Source organism: Ptychodera flava, chromosome 1 (genome assembly GCF_041260155.1).
Source record: "Ptychodera flava strain L36383 chromosome 1, AS_Pfla_20210202, whole genome shotgun sequence".
Classification (NCBI taxonomy): domain Eukaryota; kingdom Metazoa; phylum Hemichordata; class Enteropneusta; family Ptychoderidae; genus Ptychodera; species Ptychodera flava.
The window spans coordinates 41108983-41134017 of record NC_091928.1 but is presented as its reverse complement, the minus strand read 5'-3'; the positions used below and the strand labels follow the sequence as shown (position 1 = coordinate 41134017).

The window sequence follows — 25035 nt, the reverse complement described above, 5'->3', positions numbered from 1 at the left end:
GCAGCCATTTTAAGACGAAGCCTGTAGTGCCATGAATATCCTGTCAGGTTTCAAGACCCGCGGGGATGTTGAAGCCAGATCTCGCTTCTATGGCAGAACCATGAAATTAAAAATGCAAACATGAGAAATCGGCGTGAATGCAAATAGCAGCGGGCATGAGAAAAATATTCATCGTCGTTTCAGCACACTTTCAAAGGACACGACTCTGAACAACACAAAGATGTTTGAGATCTTTGCTTTATGCAGCAAATATTTCTAATATTATGATACACAGCCGGTGTCGTGGAAGACAAGACTCCTATGTTGAATAGACAGTCGGGTGCATCAAGACCTTTTCCACGGCGTTATCATGTCACCGCTCTGAGTATTGATGGAATGCCTGGAATGCCTGGTGATGACTCTTTCAACAGATATGTGATGTGAGGGATAAGATAGCAGAAAAGATGCCGAACTCTAAGGCCGCTAGCATTACAGGTCAACTTAACATGCCTAACTCCCCTTCAACGAACCAGTCTGCATATCGGCCCGACACTGACAAAGTTGCCTAACTTTGCAGTTGTATATCTTGTCGACTGGATTTACTTCTGAGTTTTTCACTACTTAAAAGTTCTCAATGTGTCATATCCCGGGATTTATTTGAAATAACAGTTGCTGTTCTACGTCAAAATCTAGTTATGCTTGGTAAATTTCAGTATTTCTTACATAGCATATTGTTGATGAACAAAGCCGTGGGCAAACTACCTTACATACCTAACTCTTCTGAAAATCAAACTGAGGTCCTGAATGTTGCACAATTTTGATGCAGCTCGAATTCCTTTTACTGGACATTGTGTTGAGACGACAGCTGGCAGGATTATTAACGTGACATATAACAGAATCTCGTAAAGAAACATTTTCTTCAGGAGTTCTGAGATTTCATTCTGGGGACTGAGAAAAATTTGCGGTTTCAAGCTTGTATCCATGTCCTGAATTTTTCCTCATGACATTAAGTACCCTTCGACGGTATACATTTTCCAGTCATGTGGATGCCAAACCATTTACCATCTAAACTACATAGTCTGAGAGAATTAGGGTTTCTTTGTATTTTCAGTGTATTAATGCAACATTTATGAGTTACTGTTTATATTATGCCATGTATAAACAGATTTTCATTGCACCTTCCTTAGCCTTAGTACTTTAATTTATAAAGTGCTCAGAAGTTCATATATATAGCTAAAACTTTTTTTTATAATTTTTGCAGGGTGAAATATGATAATTTAGGCACCATCATAGCTATATACAACACACTTATGACAACCAACCGCAGACAGATGAACTTCACGGTTTATAAAAATTCAGATTTATTCTTCTGGACATTGCAGTGAAATTACAGAACACAAAATAATTAAATCATTGCATACAGTATAACTTGAAGGACTCTCTAAACAAAGGGTTCTGAATTCAAATAGGAAGACTTTTAATCAACATAAGGGGCCTTTATGCATTGTACTCCTACAGTTGATATTGTACTCCCGTTGATACACACAAAATTTACAGAAAAAATTCACTCTCACATGTAGCTGACAGCAGCAAAAACGTTTTGCATATATGTTTAATGTGTGTGCTGTATTCAAGTATTTGTTGTAGTGTGTCACTGTCACATTTGTTTTTATAGTTTTAACCATTTTGACTTTCTACACAAAGTTACAAGGCTTCATAGGCACCTCCAGCTTTGTAGAAATTCAGTCAGTACACAATGCTCCCTAATGTTATAAAAAAAAGTTTCCCGGGGTGAAGTTTCAAAGCCCTGAAAGCCTGGCAACAAATCGTAAGTATTGCCAAAAGTTAGTCTTCATTCATAAGATACTCCAACCACTCTCACTGACATTTGTTTCTTCGATAAAAAAAGTGAAAAAAACAAAAAACTACAATTCACTGGCGATGTTATGTTTCCATGGCTTCACCCTTATCTGAAAAAGAAAAAAATACAAAACATATATATTCAGTCAAGTTGTCCATGCTCATTTTCGACAACCTAAATTTCATGAATGTAATGATAGGTCATAAGACCAAGAAGTCCTCTAAACAGTAAGTCACTAGAGGGCGCTAGACCAGACAATGTCAACATGTGCAAAAGAGGTAACCTATACATACATGTTAACAAGTTTTACAAGCCCTATTGTTCATTTTACAGAATTCTCCTCTACAGAAAAGCAAAATATGATATTATTCAATTTCAAATTCAGGTTTCTGTAAATTTAGTCTTGAACAATCTATTTGAAACCTAACTTTTCCTACCAATAACAGTTACCCTACAAGCAGTATAGTGTTCTGAATAATCACTATGGCAACTTGGTTATAACAAAATTAAAGCAAAACTGCATTTGACAAAAACTTTTTTCTCAATCCACACTATGAGAAACACTTTTTCAGTCCAAACGAATTTCTGAGTCGGAAATGTTTTACAAGAACAGCAAGAAAATGCCAATACTCGAAGTTTTATTTTTTTTAGTACTTTTGATTTTGAATGTCAACAATACTTAAGAAATGCTGTGTCGTTTGAACTACGGTTAGTCAGTAATCAAAATGGCTGAAGTTTTCTGTGCCTTAGACTTGTAAAATATCACATTCAAAGCAACGATTTGCAGGAAGTCTTTCTTTACAGATGCACCCATACAAAGAGCAGGTCTACAAACCGAAATCATTTTAATTTAATGACATTTTTGTCATGCAGTCATTAAAAAGATAAAGTTATGTTTAATAAATGGAGAATTTTCAATCAATCATTCAAATCTATGAAATGAGAGCAAAAATGAATCCAACAGACAAACAAAATCGGCAGATTCTCTTGTCAAAGTTTGTTAACCTTGCGGGACTGTTGCCTGAACTGTTATCTGGACTGTTGCCTGGGCTCTTACATGCCATGGGGTGATTTCTGTAGTATGAAAATCCTACCTGGGGCTTCATTAAACATGAATTCTTGTTGATATTCCTTCAAGAACTGTGTTGATCTTGACTCATCAAGGAACAGAGAATAGACACGTTTGATGTCATCTACTTCCACCTCAGTACCCTGTAATATTGAAAGGACAGAGACAGCGCCCTCATATCAAAGTCTGATTTATTTATATATACAATATATACACTGGGCCATGTCAATATATAAATTTGAGGGAAACTGGGCCCATCCGCCTGACGGAGTAATCAGTGTTTATCTGACGGTACCTTTTGTGATGAATCAAAAGAAACATCCCCTAGGTAAGTGGTGAATTGTACTTGAGCTGAACATCGGCACAGGATTCCTCTGTCTTGGTCTCATGGAAAGTTCATAGCCACAGAAAGTCTGTTCTCTTCATTCAATGTGTTCGATAAAATTCTAATATAGCTGTACTCAAGCAGCTGGGGCTCTCATCGGTGGCTTACGTCACTTCACAGGTGACATGGCATGACAAATTATGCATGCGTATTTCAATCTAAAATAACATTGAGATGATTTCACATAGGAAACCTTATCAAATCATGATACAAACCACGCTACAACACAGTCATTTGCGTGTTTTACTTTACACATCACAATCCTGTACCTTAAACCATTGTACTTTATCAATCATTTTGATTTTTGAAAATCACAATTTACCGAGCTTTGGCAGCGGTATACCGGTAGGTTTCATCAAGAGCGCCCCCACTGTTTGTAGTATGGCTCACATAGATACGTATCAAGCAGCCTGCACAGCTTCATTTTTTGCCTTGAAAAACTACTGTGATTATCAGATGAACACATCTTTCACCCTCTAGCCCCGCACTAACAATGGTTTGGCCCAAACCTATTGTTCTGATGGTACATTTTAACTTCCACACAGGAAGACTGGGGTGAATGGTTCAATCCTCTCCATTGCTTATCATGGACTGATCAGAATGGCCTAAACAAAAGTAACACCCTGAATCTTAGACTCAGATGTGGATTAAGAAGAGATGAGTGGCTTAAAGATGTAACTCACTTTTCTTTTCCGACACACCAGACTAGCTGCTGTTATTAACTGAATGCTGTATCGTAACGAGGTCTCCATGCCAATTTTCGTCAGGACTGTGATGGCATCGTCAGACATTTCAACATCTTCCTCTTCACACCTGAAAGGGATGGCAATGAAAAGTGATAAATTTTTTATCCTCCCTAATTGCCTCACTGAGCAAAGAATTCTGCCTTCTAAAACCCCTATAGTCAATATCAAATTTTCCAAATATAAGAACCCTGGTCTCATCTTCATAGTGAATGTACAACGCTATCCTGGTATTAGTACTGTGAGCATTTTCAAACATGATTTTAACAGACATTCCACAGTAACTGTTGATTCAATAATCATTTTAATCTCAAGTGACTGCTTTGTTCACGCATATATATACATATATATATATATATATATATATATATATATATATATATATATATATATATATATATATATATATATATATATATATATATATATATATATATATATATATATATATATATATATATATATATATATATATATCCTGAAGCAATATGAAACGGCACTTATGCTTTCACCTAATAGATACAAGATACTGTTTTCATTGAAACCCCTCCACCCCTCCAATTTCTCTTTCACCCCCCTCACACGATGGCAATGATGTTGATCACTTACCTGATGGTCAAAATTTGCTTGGTCTCTTTCTCATTGTACGGTGTGGTGGAAATAATCAACAAACGATCTAACATGTCGAGAGGCACACCATGGGGGCTGGTGTAGTTTGTTCCTCGAATTCTGACAGAGAGAGAGAGAGAGAGAGAGAGAGAGAGAGAGAGAGAGAAAGATTGTTTTAGACACTGAATAATACAGACTTTCTTTCAACATGACTTCAGAATTAAATGCCTCATTAATTTTGACATTTTGAAGCATGTAACACGCCCTGGTACTGTTAGCAAAATAAACCCCTAAAAAGTCGCAATTGAGAGAAGTCCTCTGATTTTCTGGTTGTTGGTACAAACACTACATAACCTTGCATATTCATCCGCTGATAACAATTGTGCAAACTGGCATGAGAAATGGTGATTTCTAGCCTATGATCACTGTGTTTTGAAGCTGATGTGAATTAGCAGTAAGATTTACACAAAAAATCCCCCACTTACTTTGTGATTCCTCTGTTGGTAGCCATGATGAGTATTGGTGCCATGTCGTCTTCTAAAGCTCTGTTCAGGAATGAAAAGCATTCTATATCTAACATGTGTACTTCATCAACAAACAAAACACCAGGAACAATGTCCGCTTTTCCTTCTTCCCTCCACTCGGCGACTTTGGCGTTGATTTGTTCGCGCACTTCTGATTTAATTTCTCCAGTGTCACCTGTGGAGAAAAGTAAACATCAGTAATTTGAAATAGGTCTTGTGTGAACCTCAACCCTTTCCTGCCAGACAGTATCACTTCCCTATCTGTAAAGACAGTAAGAAGAGGGATTGAGCCAAACTCTACACACATTTTCACCTTCTGGACATGGTATCTTGTAACAGGCTCAGGTTTTCAGAAACCTTAACACTTTTCCTGCCAGACAGTATCAATTCCCCATCTGCCAAGTCAGTGAAAAGCCGTATTGAGCCAAAACCATATGTATTTTCACCTACTTGGCTTGGTTTGTTATAGCAACTTTAGTCTGTATAAGTCATGTTAAGGTATCTTGTTTTAGGGAAGAGGTCATTTTCAAATAGCGGTACCGCCAACACCTCCCGCGGTATACCTCTAACCCTGGAGGGACCAGCGGTAAAGCAGTTAGCAGCTTTTAATGAGCTTGCATGCATAATGAGACCGCGGAAAACCGCGCTGCTTAGTACGTCATTAGTGAACTATTGTTTTAAGCCTTCTGATTTTTGCGGTCAGCCACTTGGAAACTGAGTGAATGAAAGAAAACGGGCCTCATGCATGGCCACCTGGCAGTGACTGACTTGTAATCAGTATCGGAATACCAAAGAGTGCTGTTGCCGTTGAACGACATTAGCTCAGCATTGAGTCATGGCCACAAGTTGCCTGGCAACCACGAAAATTTCACAAACCCGCGTGCCCAGATACATGACGCGTCAGTAATAAAAAGTGTTGAGAATGAGGTCACAAATTTCCGACATATAAGTTTATTGGTGATTTTACAGACCGAACATCACGTCAAGTATCGATTTTATGACAGAAATATGTGGGACATCAAAGCTGGATGCTGATATTCAAAAAATATGTACGGTAAAGTCGCACTGTACTTTCATGGTCAATGCAATGTTGCTGACTTTCGGGCAGTTGGAGGTGGACATCAATTATGCAAATCAAATACGTCACAGGGTTCACGAACTCGACGTCGTCATCACATGCATAGAATCCCACGTCCAAAAAACGATCATCGCATAGAGTGTCACGTTCAGCAAACGATTTCGGGACAATGTTTTTAATCAGGCAACGTCTAAATTGACCTTTCAACACCAAGAGTCTTTGGATAACAAGTCTGATTTATGTAGAATCATTATTGAACGTGCGGGAGCTGACGGGACTTCAAACAAATCAAGTTCACGGAATTTTCAGTGCTGCAGTGGGCTTAATTACGTACCGCCGTGGATATACAAAAAATGGTACCGGTGAGCGGCGTCGCTTGACAAAACGTCGGCATTTTATGGCGATCAGCGCAGAAATGATCTTTGAAATTTTACTCTGCAGCTACAATAGTGCACAGACACATTCATTCAAAATCATCGAAATGCAGAGCGATTTTATCTAGAGAAGCGTGGTCCGTAGCGGCACATACCCCGTCGCGGCTATGGTTATCGATACGTGCAGAGCCGTAAACTACGTACGTCGATATGTCGGTCAATTTATATTTTTCTTGATTATATTATAATTATTTCATAGTGTTCGCGCCAACTACATTTGCAATATCTCTGTCACTCTGTAAAAAACTACAATGCTATGAACACAAGACATAACATCGGTGTCGTGTGATAAACACATATAAATTTCTAGTTTATTCCTTGCTTACATTCATCGTTCCGTTTGCTCAAAGTTCAAAGAATACCTACCATCTTGAACAATCTTGAATGCAGAGCTTCAGACTTCAAAACAATTATACCAGCAGCGTATATTATTGACCCGAACTTTATAGCAGAATGCTTTCTTTATTGAACGTGTTTATGAAGTTTATTAACATAAACATGTGATCGTAAACTTGCTCCAAGTCTGTAGGCGTTTATAACTATCAAAATGGCATAAATTTAAGGAATAAACTTCGCCTGCCCAGTTCGCATGTCGGCTGTTACGTAGTCGTGGGGTGAATAAAGTGAGTTGACTCAAATGGCTAAAACGTCGCACCCCGTCGTAGTAGTTCGCCGATTTTAGCTGGTAATTTCAATGCCTTCTTTATTGAGTGCAAGGACATTCATGCTGCTATCAGATGCAGACAAAAATAGACACGACAAACGCGATGTCGATATTTGCTATCATGGAATGGCTCTGCCGATGTATTAAAGACTCGAGTTTTACTTCCAGATCTCACACAAATTGAACAAATTTTGGGTGTTGCAATTAACTTGAACTTTACATTTGATAAATCGTCAACTGTTTTTTGTGACATCGATTACACCTAAGACATGTTAGGGGAGTTCATGAATTGAACCTTTTTGTTATGTATTTGGTTTGCAATATTTTACATACGGGTCGAAGTGAACATACGCAACCGTAACAACGTACTAGTTATTTGACCAAGACGTACACGCTCTCTCTCTCTCTCTCAAAAAAAAAAAAAAAAAACAAACAAACAAAACCCTGCAAACTGTAGCCGTTCTTTACCGCTGTGCCCGCGGTATTACCGCTATTGTTAGGAGTAGTAGAGGTGTGAATGTTTCACTTCAAGTCCGCGGTAATGACTTTCTAATGAATATTCAAGGTCTCTGATCAGCGGCGATAATCCTGGCGGTAAGCGAGGCGGAGGTATACCGCGGGAGGTATTCGGTGGTACCGCCTTTTTGAAAATGACCTTTTCCCTTAATGGGCATTCAAATGTACAAGTCTTTGTTAAAATGCACCATATACAGTCTGGAACCTAGTACTCTCTTCTAAATAATGGATTCTCTTGCAGGAACTTGTCATCTGATACTGATGGCTCAACAAGCTACATTTACTCTTGAGCATGTTGAATCCGAAGGTTACTTACTGCATGAGATCTAGAGGTTTCACTAGAAATCAACTCTGTCAGGGAATGTGAAATCACACTGAACCACACATTTCAAAATCCTTCCCTTTTTGCTGTAGCTTTGTAATGCCCTACCTTTTGCTCACTGTGAGCGATTTATGTGTATTCTTTATCAATTAAACACTTCTAGTTGCTGCTGTTGAGACAATAAAGCACTATACTGTACTGTATTGTACATTGTATTGTATTGTGTCATATTGTGTTGTGTTGCATTGTATTGTATTGTGTCATGTAGCACTACATTGTATTGTATTGTTTTATAGTGTTGTCTTGTCCTGTATTCAAACTCAATGGAAAGTCTCTGAGATGAACGGTGGGTGACGCACTTTTCAACTCAGGAAACAATGAATTCACATGTTGATGTCTGTGCGTGAGTTTCATTAGATGCTGGGTTTTGGGACTAAAATCGGCAAAATGATATTTCCTCCAGTAAACTGGTCATCCTTTTACACATGAGACTTGTTGAGGTGAGTGAAAACTTTGTTGTGGAGTTACACTCACCGGAAAACAGCGCTAGGAATCCCTGTGTACGACTGTTGATGACATCAATTTCATGAAGAGTTACTGTGTGCACCACCTCTTTCCTCTTCTGAAGCTCTCCCTCCGGACACTGTACGAATTTGGTCTGTAATCAAAGACATAATACAAGACTTTTTGTAAACATATACAACACTGGGTCCAATCGTACCTTTGGTAGAAATCAGTGCTTGCCTAAGGGTTACTTTTATAAGGAATATGTAGATACATACTCCCTAAGATGATGTTGAATTTACTACAGCTTTGCAGTGGCCAGGTATTCTTAAGGCCTTGCCACACTTTTTATTGGATATCATCTATAATGTTTAAGTCAACAAAATTTACTTCTGAGTCCTGCAATGATGGAGTTTTTTTACCCTTTTCCCTCCATGGTTTAGTCCAAAAGTATTGTTATCAATGACAAGTGTGGACCTGTTATAGGGGTAAGCAGTTTAAGAGTATAGTATAAATCATTCATTGCAGTTTCATATACTGGTACTGTTGTTTTTAATATTTCCTGGCACTGTCGATGTCTTTGCTGTCATCCCCAGTGTGATATCAGTTGGACAATACAAAACAAAAACTTGTGGTTTTTCCACTCACCTGAGGGCCCATAGCATCATAGTCTCTTGCTCTGGTGAACGACCTCCCTAGCTTGGTGATCTTTCCGGTAGCCTTGTCTATAGTGATGATGTCACTGTGTTGAGATCATAAAACGTCCAACATGAGAATGTTTTCAATGTGTGTTATTCAATTTCAATCACTGCAATGTGTACTACCGAACAGTGATTTAATCCTTTTGTTTTCTGCTGAACTCAACTCTTAAGTCTTCATGTTCATTTTGAAAAGCTTGTTGTCAATTTTACTACCAAAAACTTTTTTTTCCACATACGTGTGTCCAAACACTCAATTGAGACAAGAAACTGGATTATACCACCAAGGGTTACCTGGGTAGATGGGTAGTGAAAGAGTTTGATATGATCTGGCAACTGATGTATGACAAATGCATGAAGCGTAACCTGATAGTATATATATGCAATACTCGCATTGCATTATTGTCAATGTTGCAAATTCACATACCTTGGTGCCTTGGATCATGTACTATACACTTTTATGAGTCACCAGTCTCATCATATCTCCCACAAAGTAAACTGGTAGTGACATAGTTACATAGTAAGATGTTGAGCAATGGTAACCTGACTATTTTATGCCTTTTTTCGTATGTCAACAGACAGTAGCTGTAATTTGTGATATTTTTTTACTATTTTTGCTTTGGTATGTCAATTGCTAGTTATTGTTCTACTCCCAAAAGCATGTTGAAACATCAACCATTTACTTTGTCAACACAGCGTCAATACGTGTAAAATGCACTATTATTGTTCACATTGGAATATCAATCTGGAGCAGAATTCACTTGTCAACAATAACAATGCAGTCTACACATGTACAGGCTGAGTTGACAAGCTTGATACTGAGTATCTCAACTAGCTATGGAGAGTAGAACTAGAAACTGTTGTTGACATTAAATACAAAAGTAGTGAAAACTCATCAAAGGTTAAAACTATTGCCTTTATATGACCTACCCAGCTTGGACTTTTTCTTTAGTGAGTGATTCAATCATTTTGGCTCCTAGGTCGTAAATTGTTTCCATTTCTGTAGTCTTCAGTGTCAGCTTGCCGACCTTTGCACCCTGTCATGATAGGAGAACAAAGTAGAATGTCAACGACAGGGACATTCACTCTACCAGCTCAGTATTGTTTTACAATCCCTGCATTAAATGGTAAATTGTTTTAAAAAATGCTACGCAGAACAAACTCTAATCAGTTGCAGTGTCTATAAATATACCAAAGTGGATGCTAACATGATCTGTGAAGTTGCATATTTTTGAAGATTTTCTCATGATTTGCTGATCTGAAAGTTTGCAAAATATTTCATGATTTCAACGGAAGATTGAATGAACTCATAACTTGCAAGAAATCACATTAGCCCTGGTTATGATCACTTACAAGTTCAAGGCACAGAACCACATATCACATGTGATGTACATGGAAGGGGTCTGCCATATACTAGCACTCGTTTATTCTCTTATCCTTCCTCAAACTAAATTTTGTGGCTGACTTCATCTGTGTTGACAAAGATCTTCCTGAAATGATTAAACTGATATTTTTCAATCATCCTTTGAAGTGAGAAAGGTCTTGGTCTTACTACTGATTCCAAACCAATCCTGGGTCACAACTACAGTGGTTGATATCACTGAACAGTGACAATACCATAAACTCTACCATGCATAATTCAGACATCATACAGGCATATCTTCTCTTGACACCATTGTAAATTGTTTTTTATCCACACCTACATCAAAGATCTCACGCTTGGTTAACTCTCTGTCTGCCAGACATTATCACTTTTCCATCTGCCTCGTCAGTAAAATGTAGTGGTATTAAGCCGAAACCTATACATATTTTAAACCTACACTGCATGTACCAGCAGACCAAATCAGTAAAAATACCGTCAATGACGCTGTACCTTCTCTAATGTGTGGCCAGGTCAGGTAATTGGTTGTTGGCATGGAGTTGTTGGTAAATAGTTGATGATGTAGGGGCATGAGGTGGGATATGGACCCAAAGAACCCAAAAGATGATTAAATACATCAATCAAAAAAATTCTAAGCTACAGTATAAACTGCCTAAAGATAGTTCAATGTGGAAAAAAGTTAAACAATTCAGAAATAAGAATTAACAGTCCAAAATAGTAATGACGCACTTCCTTACTGACCTGAGTACATGTGAAATACACAACCTGGCATCTGTAAATTAAATGTATACCAAGTGATCATTTCAAGTCACTTTTAACTGTTTTTAATGGATTTTCCAAAGAGTCCTGTGGAAATGATGAAAAACGCTTATCTGGTCTTGTGTTTGTATAACCTCATGGCTGATAATGTCATAGTATTGAAAAAAATTGAAAGTGAAGAAATTACTTTTTTAATAGGCATATTTCCTTGAAATACATGACCGTGTAAAGAATATATGCTAAAAGTGTTTAAGAGTAAATTTCTTTTCAAAAAATAATTTAATTTGTGACCAAAGGATTTTTATTCTTTGAGTTTACAAATTCAAACATTGCAATTTGTTCAATCATCTTGTGCAGTGCAAAATTTATAAAATGACTGAAAAAAAAAAAAATTGGCAGAATTACAGTCTTTGTGATGTAAAATTATGGGTTGACATCACGATAACTGTTAATCTGTTTGAAGTACTAATATACTATAATTTAAAAAAGAAAAGTTCATGCAGAAACGGTAAAATATATTGTCAGCAATGTAGTGTTAATTTTGCCTTTACATCAAAATATGCCTTTGCTGGATACCAAATATATAGGGCGAAATATCAGCCATGTTCAGCAAAATCCACACAACAGCATTGACCCTTTTCTAATTTGATTTGATTTGCTTATGTTATCCTTGTATGACAGTCAGTACAATATGGAACTTGAACACAACACAGTGAATAAGTATGCTGTAAATGAAATGGTGTGGCTGCATCCACATGCAGCAATAGGAGTGCCTTTGTCTCTCACCCCTCATTTCCAACCTGTCCCATCCCTGAAAAAATAGTTTGGTCTTATATTTATAATGTTAATAATTTCTGTATTTGTTAAAATGTGCGCATCTCAAAAACTTTTGATCATAAACATTTTCATTGTTTTTTATAGCTGACCAATCAGTTAACCTGTTTATTTTGAATATTTGCGCATTTTTCCTCAGTATTTGACATTTTCTGAATACCTTCTTATTCAGTTTGTCATTTTCTAAAAGTTTAAATGCTCCATTGTGTGGTCAAGCTTTCCACAAGCATCAAATGTGGTACTTCATATAGGAGGGTGCTGCCTCTAGAGGGCGGGCATCATGAACAGTGTTTGTTGGTTATTTCCTCCACATAAACTTCTGATTGTACTATACTGTAAACATTGAACATGGCCGACGTCCGATTTTCCTGTCTAAAACTTTCACTCATTTTCGTTCATATGACTCTGAAACTCCAGGAAACGATTGGGAAGAAAGGGTTATCTTGAAATATTGAGGTACTCGCCGATATTTTGCAAAATTAAATGAGAAAAAATGCAAGGAAAATGCCGACAGGCTTACACAATGACAGTTTTCAGACTCCGAGGCATATGCATGATCATCTCTGCAGATTATGCAACAGACCCAGATCACGTGAGGCCATGAGGGGATATCCACGCAACTCAGTACCAAACACCAGCGCTCACAGAGTGAGCAAACACAAAGTGAGTACCCCTAACGTCAGCTCAGTAGTCTGTAATAGATTGTAGTCAACTAAGAAACCTTGGAGAAAGGCTTAACACTGTGGCTATGCCGCTAAGTCCCTTTTGATTTTTGTCATAGCTCAAAATCGTTCTCCCACACCTCAACCTGAGCCATGAACACCCCCACCAGTTTATGATATGACCCATCACAATGGCATGACGTCAACGGATCTTGACAGACGGAAGTCTTGACAGACGGAAGTTCTTGACAGCAGCATATTGGTTTTCAACTCTAATACCTTCTCTGTCTATAAATAGACACGAGAAGGTAAAAATCATGTTTACAGTATCTCTGTTTTTCAGGACCTTAAAATGTTCAATTCTTCGTTAAAATGCAACATATGATATATTTTATGCCTCGCTGGTTGTAACCAACTTGACCTAATGGTGACATATGAACTTGGCGGGATAAAGGTTAACACCAACATGTATCCTGTCATTGTATAAAGTTGAAATGTCACCATCAGGTCAAGTTGGTTACAACCAATCTCATATGTTGCATTTTAGCAAAGACTTGAATATTTTACGGTCCCTGAAAACATAGATACTGTAGATATGATTTTATTGACCACACCAAGTGGGTGTAAATACGTATAGATATGGCTCAATGCTGCTTTTCACCGACTTGCCACATGGGCAAGTGATACTGTCTGGCAAGACAAGGGTTAAAGAGCACTGTGTCTCATGGATTTGTTTTCCACTCACCGTTCCTGTGGCCGGCCTGTCAATTTGAATTTCTACAACTTCACCTTCTATAATCTCAGTCTCTTCTCTATGTTCAATTCAAAAAAAAGAAAGAAAGAAAGTTATGCAAATGATTAAAGGCACCGTCACTTCATAAAATTCTTGTGTAGTCAGTGAAAGTCTATGATTTTTGAAATGTTGGTTGTTGGTGCATGTTTGATAGGTAGACAAACCAGAGATAGTTCTGGTCACCTGTTTTTGTTGCACCTCTAACACATAGCATAATTCATTGCATCTGACCCTTTCAACACCATGGTTTGGCCCAAAACCCTTTGTTATCAATGGTGATTGTGGACCTGTCTACAGGGAATTGGGGTAAACAGGTTAAGGTAGTGTGCACCTCGAAACTGATGGGTTTAAACTTTTGCTCCGACTGTCCTCAAATAAACTCTCAACCATCCTCTTTCAAAATAGAAAATAAAAAATGAAAATCTGGAGTAATCATGCAAATTTTGTTATTTGAAATACAAATTACCAAAACCTAAACAGTTGATATTCAAAATGGCTGCCGTCCCTATCCTACCTCTTTGGGGAAAATTCAATTTTGATATTCACAAAATCAAGATAAGTGAGAGATGAATGCCCCAACATGCTTCAAAGTTATACAAGCAGCAAAGTGAGCTACACGTATTAAAACAGTATGAGAGTCTGATTATCTGTCATCCACGAGCATTCTACCTTAAAAACTGATGTGGGAGAGAAGCAACAAAAATGTTTGAGAAGAAATAATGGCAACATTGGGTTCATATTTTATGACTTACTTTATTCTGATTCCAATTGATCTGCGAAATGCTTGAGTCAGGGCCTCTGTTTTGCTCATTTCCAAAGAAAATATCTCACTTCCAGCAATGCTTGTGAATGGCGTGTCTTGCCCTAGAGCCTGTGCCATTCCTGAATAGAGAATTGCACAGAATGGGTGTTAAAAGGGTGGACAATAAACAGAGGAAAGGTAAACCCTGTACTACGTAAGAGAGCATCGCAAAAACATGTATTTGGTTAGAAATTCTGGCAAGAAAAGTCGTGCAGTGTCGAAAAGATTGTTTGTGACTGTGCCGAAATCATTGTCTGAGCACTGATAAAGTGAGTTTGAGTGTCACTAAATGCCACATATCACTGGAAACTGGCGGTAACTGTAAACATGATGATCCTTGTTAACTTTCCTCTAGTGAGTGTCACACACTGTGTTTCACACTGACTGATCACTGATGAACATTTATTATTTAACCCTTTGAGCACCAAAGTCGATTTTTGTCCCACTTATAAAAATATACCCAGCCAATTTTTGTCGGATTTTTGCCAAAATTTTGATAAAAAACTGCGGTCAATGAAATGTTGTACTCATTTGGTCCAAAATTATCAAAAATATTACAGAAAAGTTCATAAAAATTGGTAAAATTGGTAAAATATTTGTGGGAAAAAATACAGCACTCAAAGGGTTAATCCCCCATTTTTAATACATAGACCTGAAAAGGGTTACATGATTGAAGTTGTGGTTTTCATTGACTGAAGTACAGTTTTTATGACTGAAGTACGAATGAGATTTTCATTGATTGAAGCAAGGTTTTCATTGGTTGAAGTCTAATTCAAATGGAATTCCATTTTGACGAGACTGCAAATAGTGTTCCAGGTCTTTTTGGTTTCAGATCTGAAAAATTTCCTGGAAATTTACCCATGGCAATGGCTGTCTTCCCAGTGCCAGGATGACCAGCTATGAGTACAGCACGTCCTGCAATTTTTCCTTCCTGTGAAAAAAGAAAAAAAATACACACTGTTGGAAATCAAAAATTGATTGATTAACAAGTGTAGATCTAATAGTACCAAACAGTTACGCTTAGTTTTTTAAGATGTGAATTGTCAAACTTCCGCTATTAAGGTACTGAAGTATGTGCCTTGAAAATGAAAGACTTAAACTTTTGCTCAAAATTTCCTTGAGGAGTCTTTTAATTATCCTCTTTCAAAATGCTGAATAAAAATTTGGGGTCACTGTGCAAATTTTGGTACTAAAGAACAAATTACCCAAAATTTACCGATATTTGACATTCAAAATGGCTGCCATTCCAGTGTAAACTCTATGGAGAAAAATTAAATTTTTGAATTTCGAAAAACTAAGATGGCAAAATGTTTTCTTATACCAAGAGCTTTCAAATGAACCCCCACAAGTGGTAGATCAGAAAAGAATTGTGAAAGTTTGAAAGTCTGAATATCTGTCCCCGAGGCGCATTCTACTTTAACCCTTTGCACCCCAAGGCCCTGGGGTTGAGTTGACATTTGGAAGTACCATCTAGTATGACGTCTGACTTCTTAAATTAGCACAGACTGTCCCCCATACCAATATATTTTTGGAATCACCATAAAATACTTGTCCCAAAAATATGCAAATTATGATCATGTGACCTCATTAAATATTCAAAATGGCCGCCAACATATAAAATATTGTATTTTTTCAACATATTTCCTTATATTCATAGGAAATCCTCATTAATTTATCATTTTTCATCACCAAACCATTGCTTTCTATCACATCAGCATGAACTCATATAATATTGAGACAAAAATTATGAAAAAACACTGATATTTTGTATAGTTTTGGCCTGCTAAGTGTAATGTAAACAAAGGCCCTGTATAAGGGTTAGTTCAGTCAAAGCATAATGTAATATAACATCCAGCATCTTATATTGTGAAATATTTCAAATGGTAAGTATGTATATTTTGAATGACAATGAAACACTTGTCCATATTGTCCCAAAAATATGCAAATACTAGTCATGTGACCTAATTAAGTATTCAAAATGGCCGCTAACAATAGAAATTTATCATTATTTTTACATGTTTTCCAATTTTCCAGTAAAAAATAATGAATATTGTATCATATGCCAATGCTGAATCACATTTTATAGTCCCATGACCATGAACTTTGATGTAAACTTTATATATTATGATAGACTTTACACAGATTTGATAAACACAGATGTCCTTGTCCTCACCCGTAAGTGAAGAATTATACACTGTGCCCTTGAATTGGGGTCAGACAGGTCAAGTATCCTATTTTATAACATCTGACTATTGAATTCATCAAAATTTGTCCACAATAACAAGATATTTTTTGAATTGTAGAATAACAATTGCCAGGAAAATATGCAAATACTGGTCACATGACCTCATTAAATATTCAAAATGGCCACCAGTATTCTAAATTTACAATGGTTTTCAAATACTAGTATTTGCTTCTCTTTCTGGTGACATTCTGAAGAATTTATCACTTCCCATTACTCAATTATGTCTAAATGTATATTAGATTCTGCTGTCTACAACTGATGATTCCAAGAAAATGTTTGAACATCATTTTTATGAATCCAATACAAGCTTTTTAAAACCACAGAGAACAGTAATGTTACAATCATTTTGCAAATCGCAGACTTTGATTATTTGAGTTTCCATATTTCATTCAATATGCATGCAAAAACATAAGAACACACCATTTCATTGTAACCAAAACAACATTATTTATTTTCTTTAGTAAAAAAAGTAAAAATAATGTAGCAACACACTATAAACCAGACCAAAAACCAGACTAAAAATATCACAAGGAACCATATCTGGACAAGGTGGGTTTTGTGGCATGTACATCATTTGTATAATAAAATTGGGTCTTAGAACACAACACTATCAATATTGATGATATCACTGTCTTTTATCATATTCTGAGCTATGCATGTCATCTCTAAGCCTTCCTCTTTCCATCTACCAACTGTAACATTGAAGAGAAAAAATGCAGAAAGACCTACAGTATACCGGGTATTGTCTTTTCAAAGTACAGTACTGTGTGTAAAACCTACTAAACTTTCTCATTTTGTTTTCTCAATTATAAATCACATACAGTAAATCTCATTCTACCTTCAATTGCATTTTTACAATCAAACAAATTACTCTGAAGAGAACAAAAGACTATAAACCCCAAGCATTATACTTGAAGACAAAAACAAATGGAGTATCTATACAGTGCAAAAATGTCATATGATACTATTTTTACTATCAAACAAATTACTCTGTACAAAATAAATACTACAGACCCCAAGCGTTATACTTGGAGACAAAAATAAATTGAGTATCTACACGGTCCTATATGTCATCTGATGCTGACATACAGTCACCGGTGGACCATCATCCTCTGGTGAATGAATAGTTGACAGAAAACAGACTGGCTTACTATCCATCCAAGGAAGGGCCAGCTATCCTCAATAACATCGTTTCCCTCTGAACGTATGTAGCATGTCTAGCAGAGCAGAACTAAATTTGACTGTTCCACACAGCCATGTGTCCTGTTGATAAAGGTCTTGCTATCCTAACACTTGTATAAACGTTGTCTGTCTACAGATGATGGCCTAAATTTAGTAAACCCTGCATAAGATCAAACACTCCTTGCCTTGCTTGCTTCACACTCCTTGCCTTCTGGTTTTAGGTTCTCTTTGCCTGAAACAAAAACAAATACAAAATTTTTAAAATGTTATATATTTTGTGCGAATAAGTTTCAGTAAGATAATCCAAGTACAAAGCCATGCCTTGTTCATGGTGGCATATTCAATGAATAAGAAGAACAAAGCTTGATATGGACTAAGGAATTACTATTACATCTCTCTCTCTCTCTCTCTCTCTCTCTCTCTCTCTCTCTCTCTCTCTCTCTCTCTCTCTCTGTCAGAGTAGTGCAAACATGTTGCAGTTACATATTGCAAATACTAAAATATAAGAGTATGTAATACACTCTTGATGGAAATCTGCAAGGTATTAGCACCCATTTGTTTCGATAAAATTTATACCACAAATAATAACTTTGTACAATGCTTACACACACTATCTGTATCCTCCTTACATTTGAACGAGCAGCTAAATAGTTCACCTTTGGCATTAGTATCCATGAATAAAAAACAGTTAGATTATGAGGAATATTTATATAAAACCATATGTAATACAAAAGACAGACGGTAAGTTCTGCTTGCAATACACATCTACAGTCAGTAGGACAAGTCCTACAGTAAACCTAAAATGCCCTAAATGCCCTATCTTGCATCTGTCAACGTCTGTCTTATCATCTCTGTTGTTTCTCTGTCTTTTCCTTGTTGCTTTGAGGTCTGTCATGTTTACTAATAAACATCGAGCTATGCCAAGTGTCATCATCGATACATACATCTAACTGTGCACTGCAAGTTGTCAATTATAAAGAGGAACTGGCCTACCTTTTCTTACTCTGCGCTGCCGCGGTGCCGGATTACTTTGAAGGCACGGGTCGGACTTCCAGTTGCTCTACTGGTGGCTAAATTTCTTCGCCGTTGGTGTGGTCATAGGACGCCATTTTGATCGACATCGATGTCCCGTTGGTCTAATGAGCGATGTTCACTTTCTGAGCGGATTTCTACAGGGCTTCGGTCAAATCTATCCCCCAAAACACTCCCGTCTTATAACGGATCAAAGTGTAGCTGTCGTCGGCCGCCATTTTTAAATTCCTGTCAACTTTCGCTAACGATCGCCGCTTAGATATCACAAACTTGATGAAGCTGTTCGTATGTGAAACAGTATGTGGTTGTTTAGAAGGTCGTATTAGGTCCCCCTAGCTTTCTGACTCAGTGTCGTATGGCTGGCATTGCTATTCAGGCCGGGAAAGGACCTGACGTCAACGTATTGCAAAATCAGGGGTCAAAAGGTCATCTTGCGGCACTTTAGTGCCGAACGGGGTTCAGAGGGTTAAGCTGAAATATCATTTACACCACTCTTTGTTGTTTTGAAAACTCTCAGTTCTAGTTTCTGCACTTACAAATGCTTCAGTTTTGTGTCAATCAGTTGAATAAAGGAATCGCACTATTCTTAAATAAGGATATTGTTCCTATTATAGCATATAAATCCATCAGTATTGGGAAGCACAGCATGTGCAAATTTAAAAAGTGTCTAATCTTGCAAGGTCTATGCGACTGCCAGCAGAGTCAGGACTCAAAATTGCATGGCATGGTACAAAGTGATACAGTGACGCTCTCACATTTGTACATTTGTGTGTATTCAAAGGGAGTCACTAGCTGTATTGCCGTTGCAGCCAATAATGCACGCAATCCTTTTGCAATGAGATGCTGATACAAGCGGATTCCCCTGAAGAAAAAAAAAAAAACTTTCATTTTTCCCTTCCATACTCCAAAACAACAGCAGCAGCAATTTTCTACGGGTGGTTGGCATAGCCACATGAAAATATTTCAAGACTGCAGCTGGAACATACCTTGATCATTTCAAGAATCACCCCTGCTGCCCTCCTGGCCGACGCTTGTCCCACCATACCCTGTGAAACCTGCCTTGGTTCCAATGCATCGTCCAATCCTAATCCACGGATATGTGAATGTGCTCCAATTCTCTCTATACGTGTAACCTCACGTACTTCCTGGACTTTCTGTGCTGTTGACTGGAGAGGACAAATACATATACATGTACTTGAGAACATCTGCATTAACATTGATTGAATTACCATATTTATGAGAAAGCACGTAGTTCTGCAATACACAGAAGGAAAGACTTTCTTAGCCTCCCGAACCTCTCCTTTTTAAGGTGATATTACGTTCTTTTAACTTCCTGTTGATCAGTCTCCTTTCTAGATGTTTTGACACAGAACCATTATGGCCCAAGTTGTTTCAGCTCCAGATTTTCTGGCCCCCAAGTCATTTCTGCACTGGCACCCAAAACGTTCAGCACCGCTGTACAACCCTTTCTCTCAGGTGGGAATTAGTTGTAAGCTACCATGAACTTACCAAGCATTATCTACATCTAGTTAAAACTGAACATTAATTGCCCAGGTACCAGTTACTCTTATATCCACAAGTCCTTTTTACTAGTAACCCAATACTTTAAAATGCTATCAAACACAGTAAACAGTGCAGGAGGCAACTAATTTGCTTTACTATGTCAAGCATACCACCTGGGTAGCTGCACAACTGTAGCTCTACAGTGAGGCGGTCGGTGAGTTTTGGTTTTTGCGACCTCACTCGCCAGTAAAGCTACAATGCCGAAGGCCCTGTAGTGTTCAAAATAAGTGCGCTGCACATGGCGCAGCATTTTGATGTGAAATCTCACATATTTACTGCATTTGGTCGTACCAATTTATCACTACTGAAGACTAAACACCATACTACAATAACCTTGTCGTTTATGGGGAATAGTATTTATTCAAACACGTCGATTGCCCTCCAAAAACATTCCTGGGCACCGCCATTACCAACTTCCGGTAATGGCGGCTCCCAGAAACAATGTTTATGGAATGCGATCGACGTGCTTGAACAAATATTAAACCCCATAAACGACAAGGTTAGTGTAGTATAGTGTTTAGTCTTCAGTAGTGATAAATTGGTACGACCACATGCAGTAAATATGTTGGATTTCACAGATGCCGCGCCATGTGCGGCGCGCTTATTTTGAATGCTACAGGGCCTTCGGCATTGTAGCTCTAATGGTGAGCGAGGTCACAAAAACCAAAACTCACTGAACGCCTCACCGTAAAGCTACAATTTTGCAGCTAACCAACTGGGCAACCCATGACATGTTGCAACCATGTCAGACTTGGTAACTTATAATAGACTGTCATCAGGAGAAAGAGGAATAATTTCCCAGTAATTGCAATCAGGTTACAGTTACCTACTGAAACTATGACTGCTATGAAAAAGTAAAACAACATCGCCACATGATTAACAAATTTTCATCGTACACCAGGCGAATAAAAAATGTGCACTGTCTAAAGTGATTTTTTTAACCCTTTTCCTGCCAGACAGTAATAACTGTATCACTTCCCCATCAGCCAAGTCAGTAAAAAGCGGTATTGAGCCAAAAAATGATGTATTTTAATCCACTTGGCTTGGTATGTTATAGCATCTTTTGTCCAAAAAAAAATCAACTTTACGGTATTTTGTTTTCAAGTCTTCAAATGTACAGTATTATGTTAAAATACATCATATGGAATATATTGTGTTTCATTAATTAATAATCTTGACCTTGTTGTGAAATATGGACTTGGCAGGAAAAGGGTTAATGGATATGTATACATTGTCGTCAGTTATCTCGGCTGTAGTCGAGTAGCTACAGGTCTGAAGGCAAAGGTCGTGCATGAAAATTTGACCCGCGCCGTTGAAAGAGTTAGCAGAAAAATTGTACGAGTTCAACTTTGTTCGATAAAAAACACTAACCATGTTTAATAACTGACGTCTGAACAAAGACATTGAAATATTGGAAACAGCGGAGCCTAATCATATTGGGTCCCAGGCTGAAACGACTTTGACTCTATGGTTAAGTGCCAAAAAAAACCAGTTGCCATCAGTCCTATGATAAGTCCAGCACCTAACCACAAGCGACTTTGCATTTACCATGGCAACTCTGACTCAGTGTCTCTAACGCGTGCCCCGACAATTTTGCTGGCGTACAACGGGGATGTTATATAGCTATCGACTCCATCGTACGTACACTGACATGTCTATAGACCCGAAGGCTCTTAGGAAAATGTTAAAATGCAATGAAAATCACTAGCTGAAGACACTGGCAGATAGAATATAACCGGAGACGATAACATGTGCTCCACGATGACAAGCAGTGTACAGCTCCCGAATATATACGCGTACCGACTTCTAGTCTGGAGATGAACAGAGATCATGAAGGAGATTTGTAATCATAGGAACGATGACTGACACTAAGTGTACGGTAAGCTTTACCATAATGTACAGTAATTGTCCCATACGAGGGTATAATCAATCAAAAGATTCAAAGTTTTGGTATCTTACCGCCGCCGCCATTTTGGAATGCAAGTGTTCATGGGAAATACTGCGGATCAATATAAAAGAAGATTGTTGCGCATCGGTACAGTCATAGTGCTCAATATATCCATGCGCGTGAGGCATACATAGAAAAACGTAACTCCGAAAATATAAGCTCTAATTGCATTTTCATCGAAAGAAAAAATACTAAATTTGAGTACAAATTTGAAGGTTTATTATGAAAATGTAACGTTCGGCATAGAATCTTTGATAGTCGCCGAGTGACGATACTTTATGACGCATGCGCACCCAAACGAAAGGAAACTAATGGACGTCAATATCACCGTAGTCGCGGGGGGTGTTGGGGGGTGTTCGATACACGGCGAAGACCACGGTCCTGCGGAATGTCGCCGTGCGTGTATCGAGCTATAGGTGACAGGCAATCGTTGCACTCCCTATATCGCATAAAACAAAACATTTTTGAAAGATTTGAAAAAAAAAGTCTGTTTAATTTTTTTTGGAATTCTTTTCAAGGTATCAAATTATTGTATTCAGAAAGAACTGGGCAATAAGGCACTGGTCAGTTTCTTTGGCCGGTGGGGGGTCACCCTGTTTTTGAAATGCCCAGCGGGGAGGGAGGGGGCAGTGTGTTTTTGAATTTCGACACGGGCTCATACTTGCCTAAAATGCATAGTGCCAGCCATAAATTTCATCATCCATCATGCATTTTGCGGCGCGCCCTTCGGGTGCGTAACTTTGATAATCAAACATATTTTTCAGAGCCCCCTTTGGTTGCGTGATTTCAATATATCAGACACATATATATCAGAGATATCTGTATGTTTAATATTTTTCAGCGCACCCTTCGAGCGCGTTACTTATCAGATATATAGTCCGTGGGCTAGAGGGGGTCTACGTGCACCCCCCCACAGGATAACAAACCTGTATTTTTCAGAACCCTTGGGATCCCTAGAATACGAAATGGAATTTTAACAGGAAAAATATAGGGACGCAATAGCTGTTATGGTCATGTTTTGAAGGGTACCGCAAAATCACGATTTTCCAAGCCAAATGCATTTTCGTCAAATCTGTCTTCTTGTAAGTCATGTGCTGAGCTTATTTTTTAACATAACCTCACTTGTTTGGTATCATTAGAAAGGTAATTTATTCCTCTTTAAGATGACATATTGCACTATGCAATATCTTCTACAGTTTTTGTCAAATATAACCAAAACTTACCCCTTACCCCAAAATTTAACATTGCAAATTACAGTAAAACTCAAATTCTACCAATTTTTTAGCTAGGCATAATAAAATATGCATTGCTTTGTCTGAAATCTGTTTTATTTGATACAGGGACATGTCAGAAATATGAAATAGACTTTTAACAGAAAAAATATTGGGAATCTACAGCTGTAACAGTCATATTTTGAAGGGTACCGCAAAATAACAGTGTTGCAGATTTGCATGCATTTTTGTTAAAACTGTCTTCTTATAAGTTATTTGCTGAGCTTGTTTTTAAATATAGCCTGGTTTGTTAGGTATCATTAGAAAGATAATTTACTAATCTTTAGAATGCCATATTGTAACATGCAATATCTTGTGTAGTTTTCATGATATATAACCAAAACTTACCCCATACCCCAAAGTTTACATTGAAAATTTCAGTCATAGCTAAAACCAAATTCTGCCATTTTTTTAGCTTGACACAAAAAATATGGCCGTTTTTGCTATTAAATCTGTTTTATTTGGTACAGGGACATGTCAGAAATATGAAATAGACTTTTAACAGAAAAAATATTGGGAATCTACAGATGTAACAGTCATATTTTGAAGGGTACCGCAAAATCACACAGTGTTGCAGATTTGCAAGTATTTTTGTTAAATTTGTCTTCTTATAAGTTATCTGCTGAGCTTGTTTTTGAATATAACCTGGTTTGTTAGGTATCATTAGAAAGATAATTTACTGATCTTTAGAATGACATATTGTTACATGCAATATCTTGTGTAGTTTTCATGATATATAACCAAAACTTACCCCATACCCCAAAGTTTACATTGAAAATTTCAGTCATAGCTAAAACCAAATTCTACCGATTTTTTTTAGCTTGACACAAAAAATCTGGCCGTTTTTGCTATTAAATCTATTTTATTTGGTACAGGGACATGTCAGAAATATGAAATAGACTTTTAACAGAAAAATATTGGGAATCTACAGCTGTAAAAGTCATATTTTGAAGGGTACCGCAAAATAACAGTGTTGCAGATTTGCATGCATTTTTGTTAAAACTGTCTTCCTATAAGTTATTTGCTGAGCTTGTTTTTGAATATAACCTGGTTTGTTAGGTATCATTAGAAAGATAATTTACTGATCTTTAGAATAAGATATTGTAACATGCAATATCTTGTGTAGTTTTCATGATATATAACCAAAACTTACCCCATACCCCAAAGTTTACATTGA

At 37.4% G+C, this 25035-nt stretch overlaps 1 protein-coding gene across 2 annotated transcripts; it reads right to left on the bottom strand.

The window, feature by feature from the left end:
- Nucleotides 1-1316: 1316 nt before the first annotated feature.
- LOC139137417 (ruvB-like 2) lies at nt 1317-22642 on the bottom strand. Of its 2 annotated transcripts, none has more exons than XM_070705500.1 (13): nt 22599-22642; nt 20063-20242; nt 15476-15548; nt 14568-14697; nt 13768-13834; nt 10317-10423; nt 9337-9430; nt 8719-8842; nt 5132-5345; nt 4647-4766; nt 3978-4107; nt 2935-3052; nt 1317-1949 (listed from the first exon to the last, which is right to left on the bottom strand). In XM_070705500.1, the coding sequence occupies exons 1-13, from the start codon at nt 22608-22610 to the stop codon at nt 1924-1926; spliced, it is 1395 nt and encodes a 464-aa protein (XP_070561601.1). In that variant the 5' UTR covers nt 22611-22642; the 3' UTR covers nt 1317-1923. The 2 variants fall into 2 exon arrangements, with proteins under 2 accessions (XP_070561601.1, XP_070561590.1); XM_070705489.1 differs by lacking the exon at nt 22599-22642 and adding an exon at nt 22011-22058.
- Nucleotides 22643-25035: the final 2393 nt, after the last annotated feature.

What these genes read in the sequence shown, in the direction of transcription:
- LOC139137417 (XM_070705489.1), bottom strand. Translation starts at nt 22,043, where the DNA reads ATGTCTTTGTTCAGACGTCAGTTATTAAACATG. An exon ending in GAAGACAGCCATTGCCATGG is followed by an intron (nt 14,698 to 15,475) that starts GTAAATTTCCAG and finishes TTCTCTATTCAG; the next exon opens with GAATGGCACAGGCTCTAGGG. An exon ending in AAGCAAATTTTGACCATCAG is followed by an intron (nt 4,108 to 4,646) that starts GTAAGTGATCAA and finishes CATCCCTTTCAG; the next exon opens with GTGTGAAGAGGAAGATGTTG.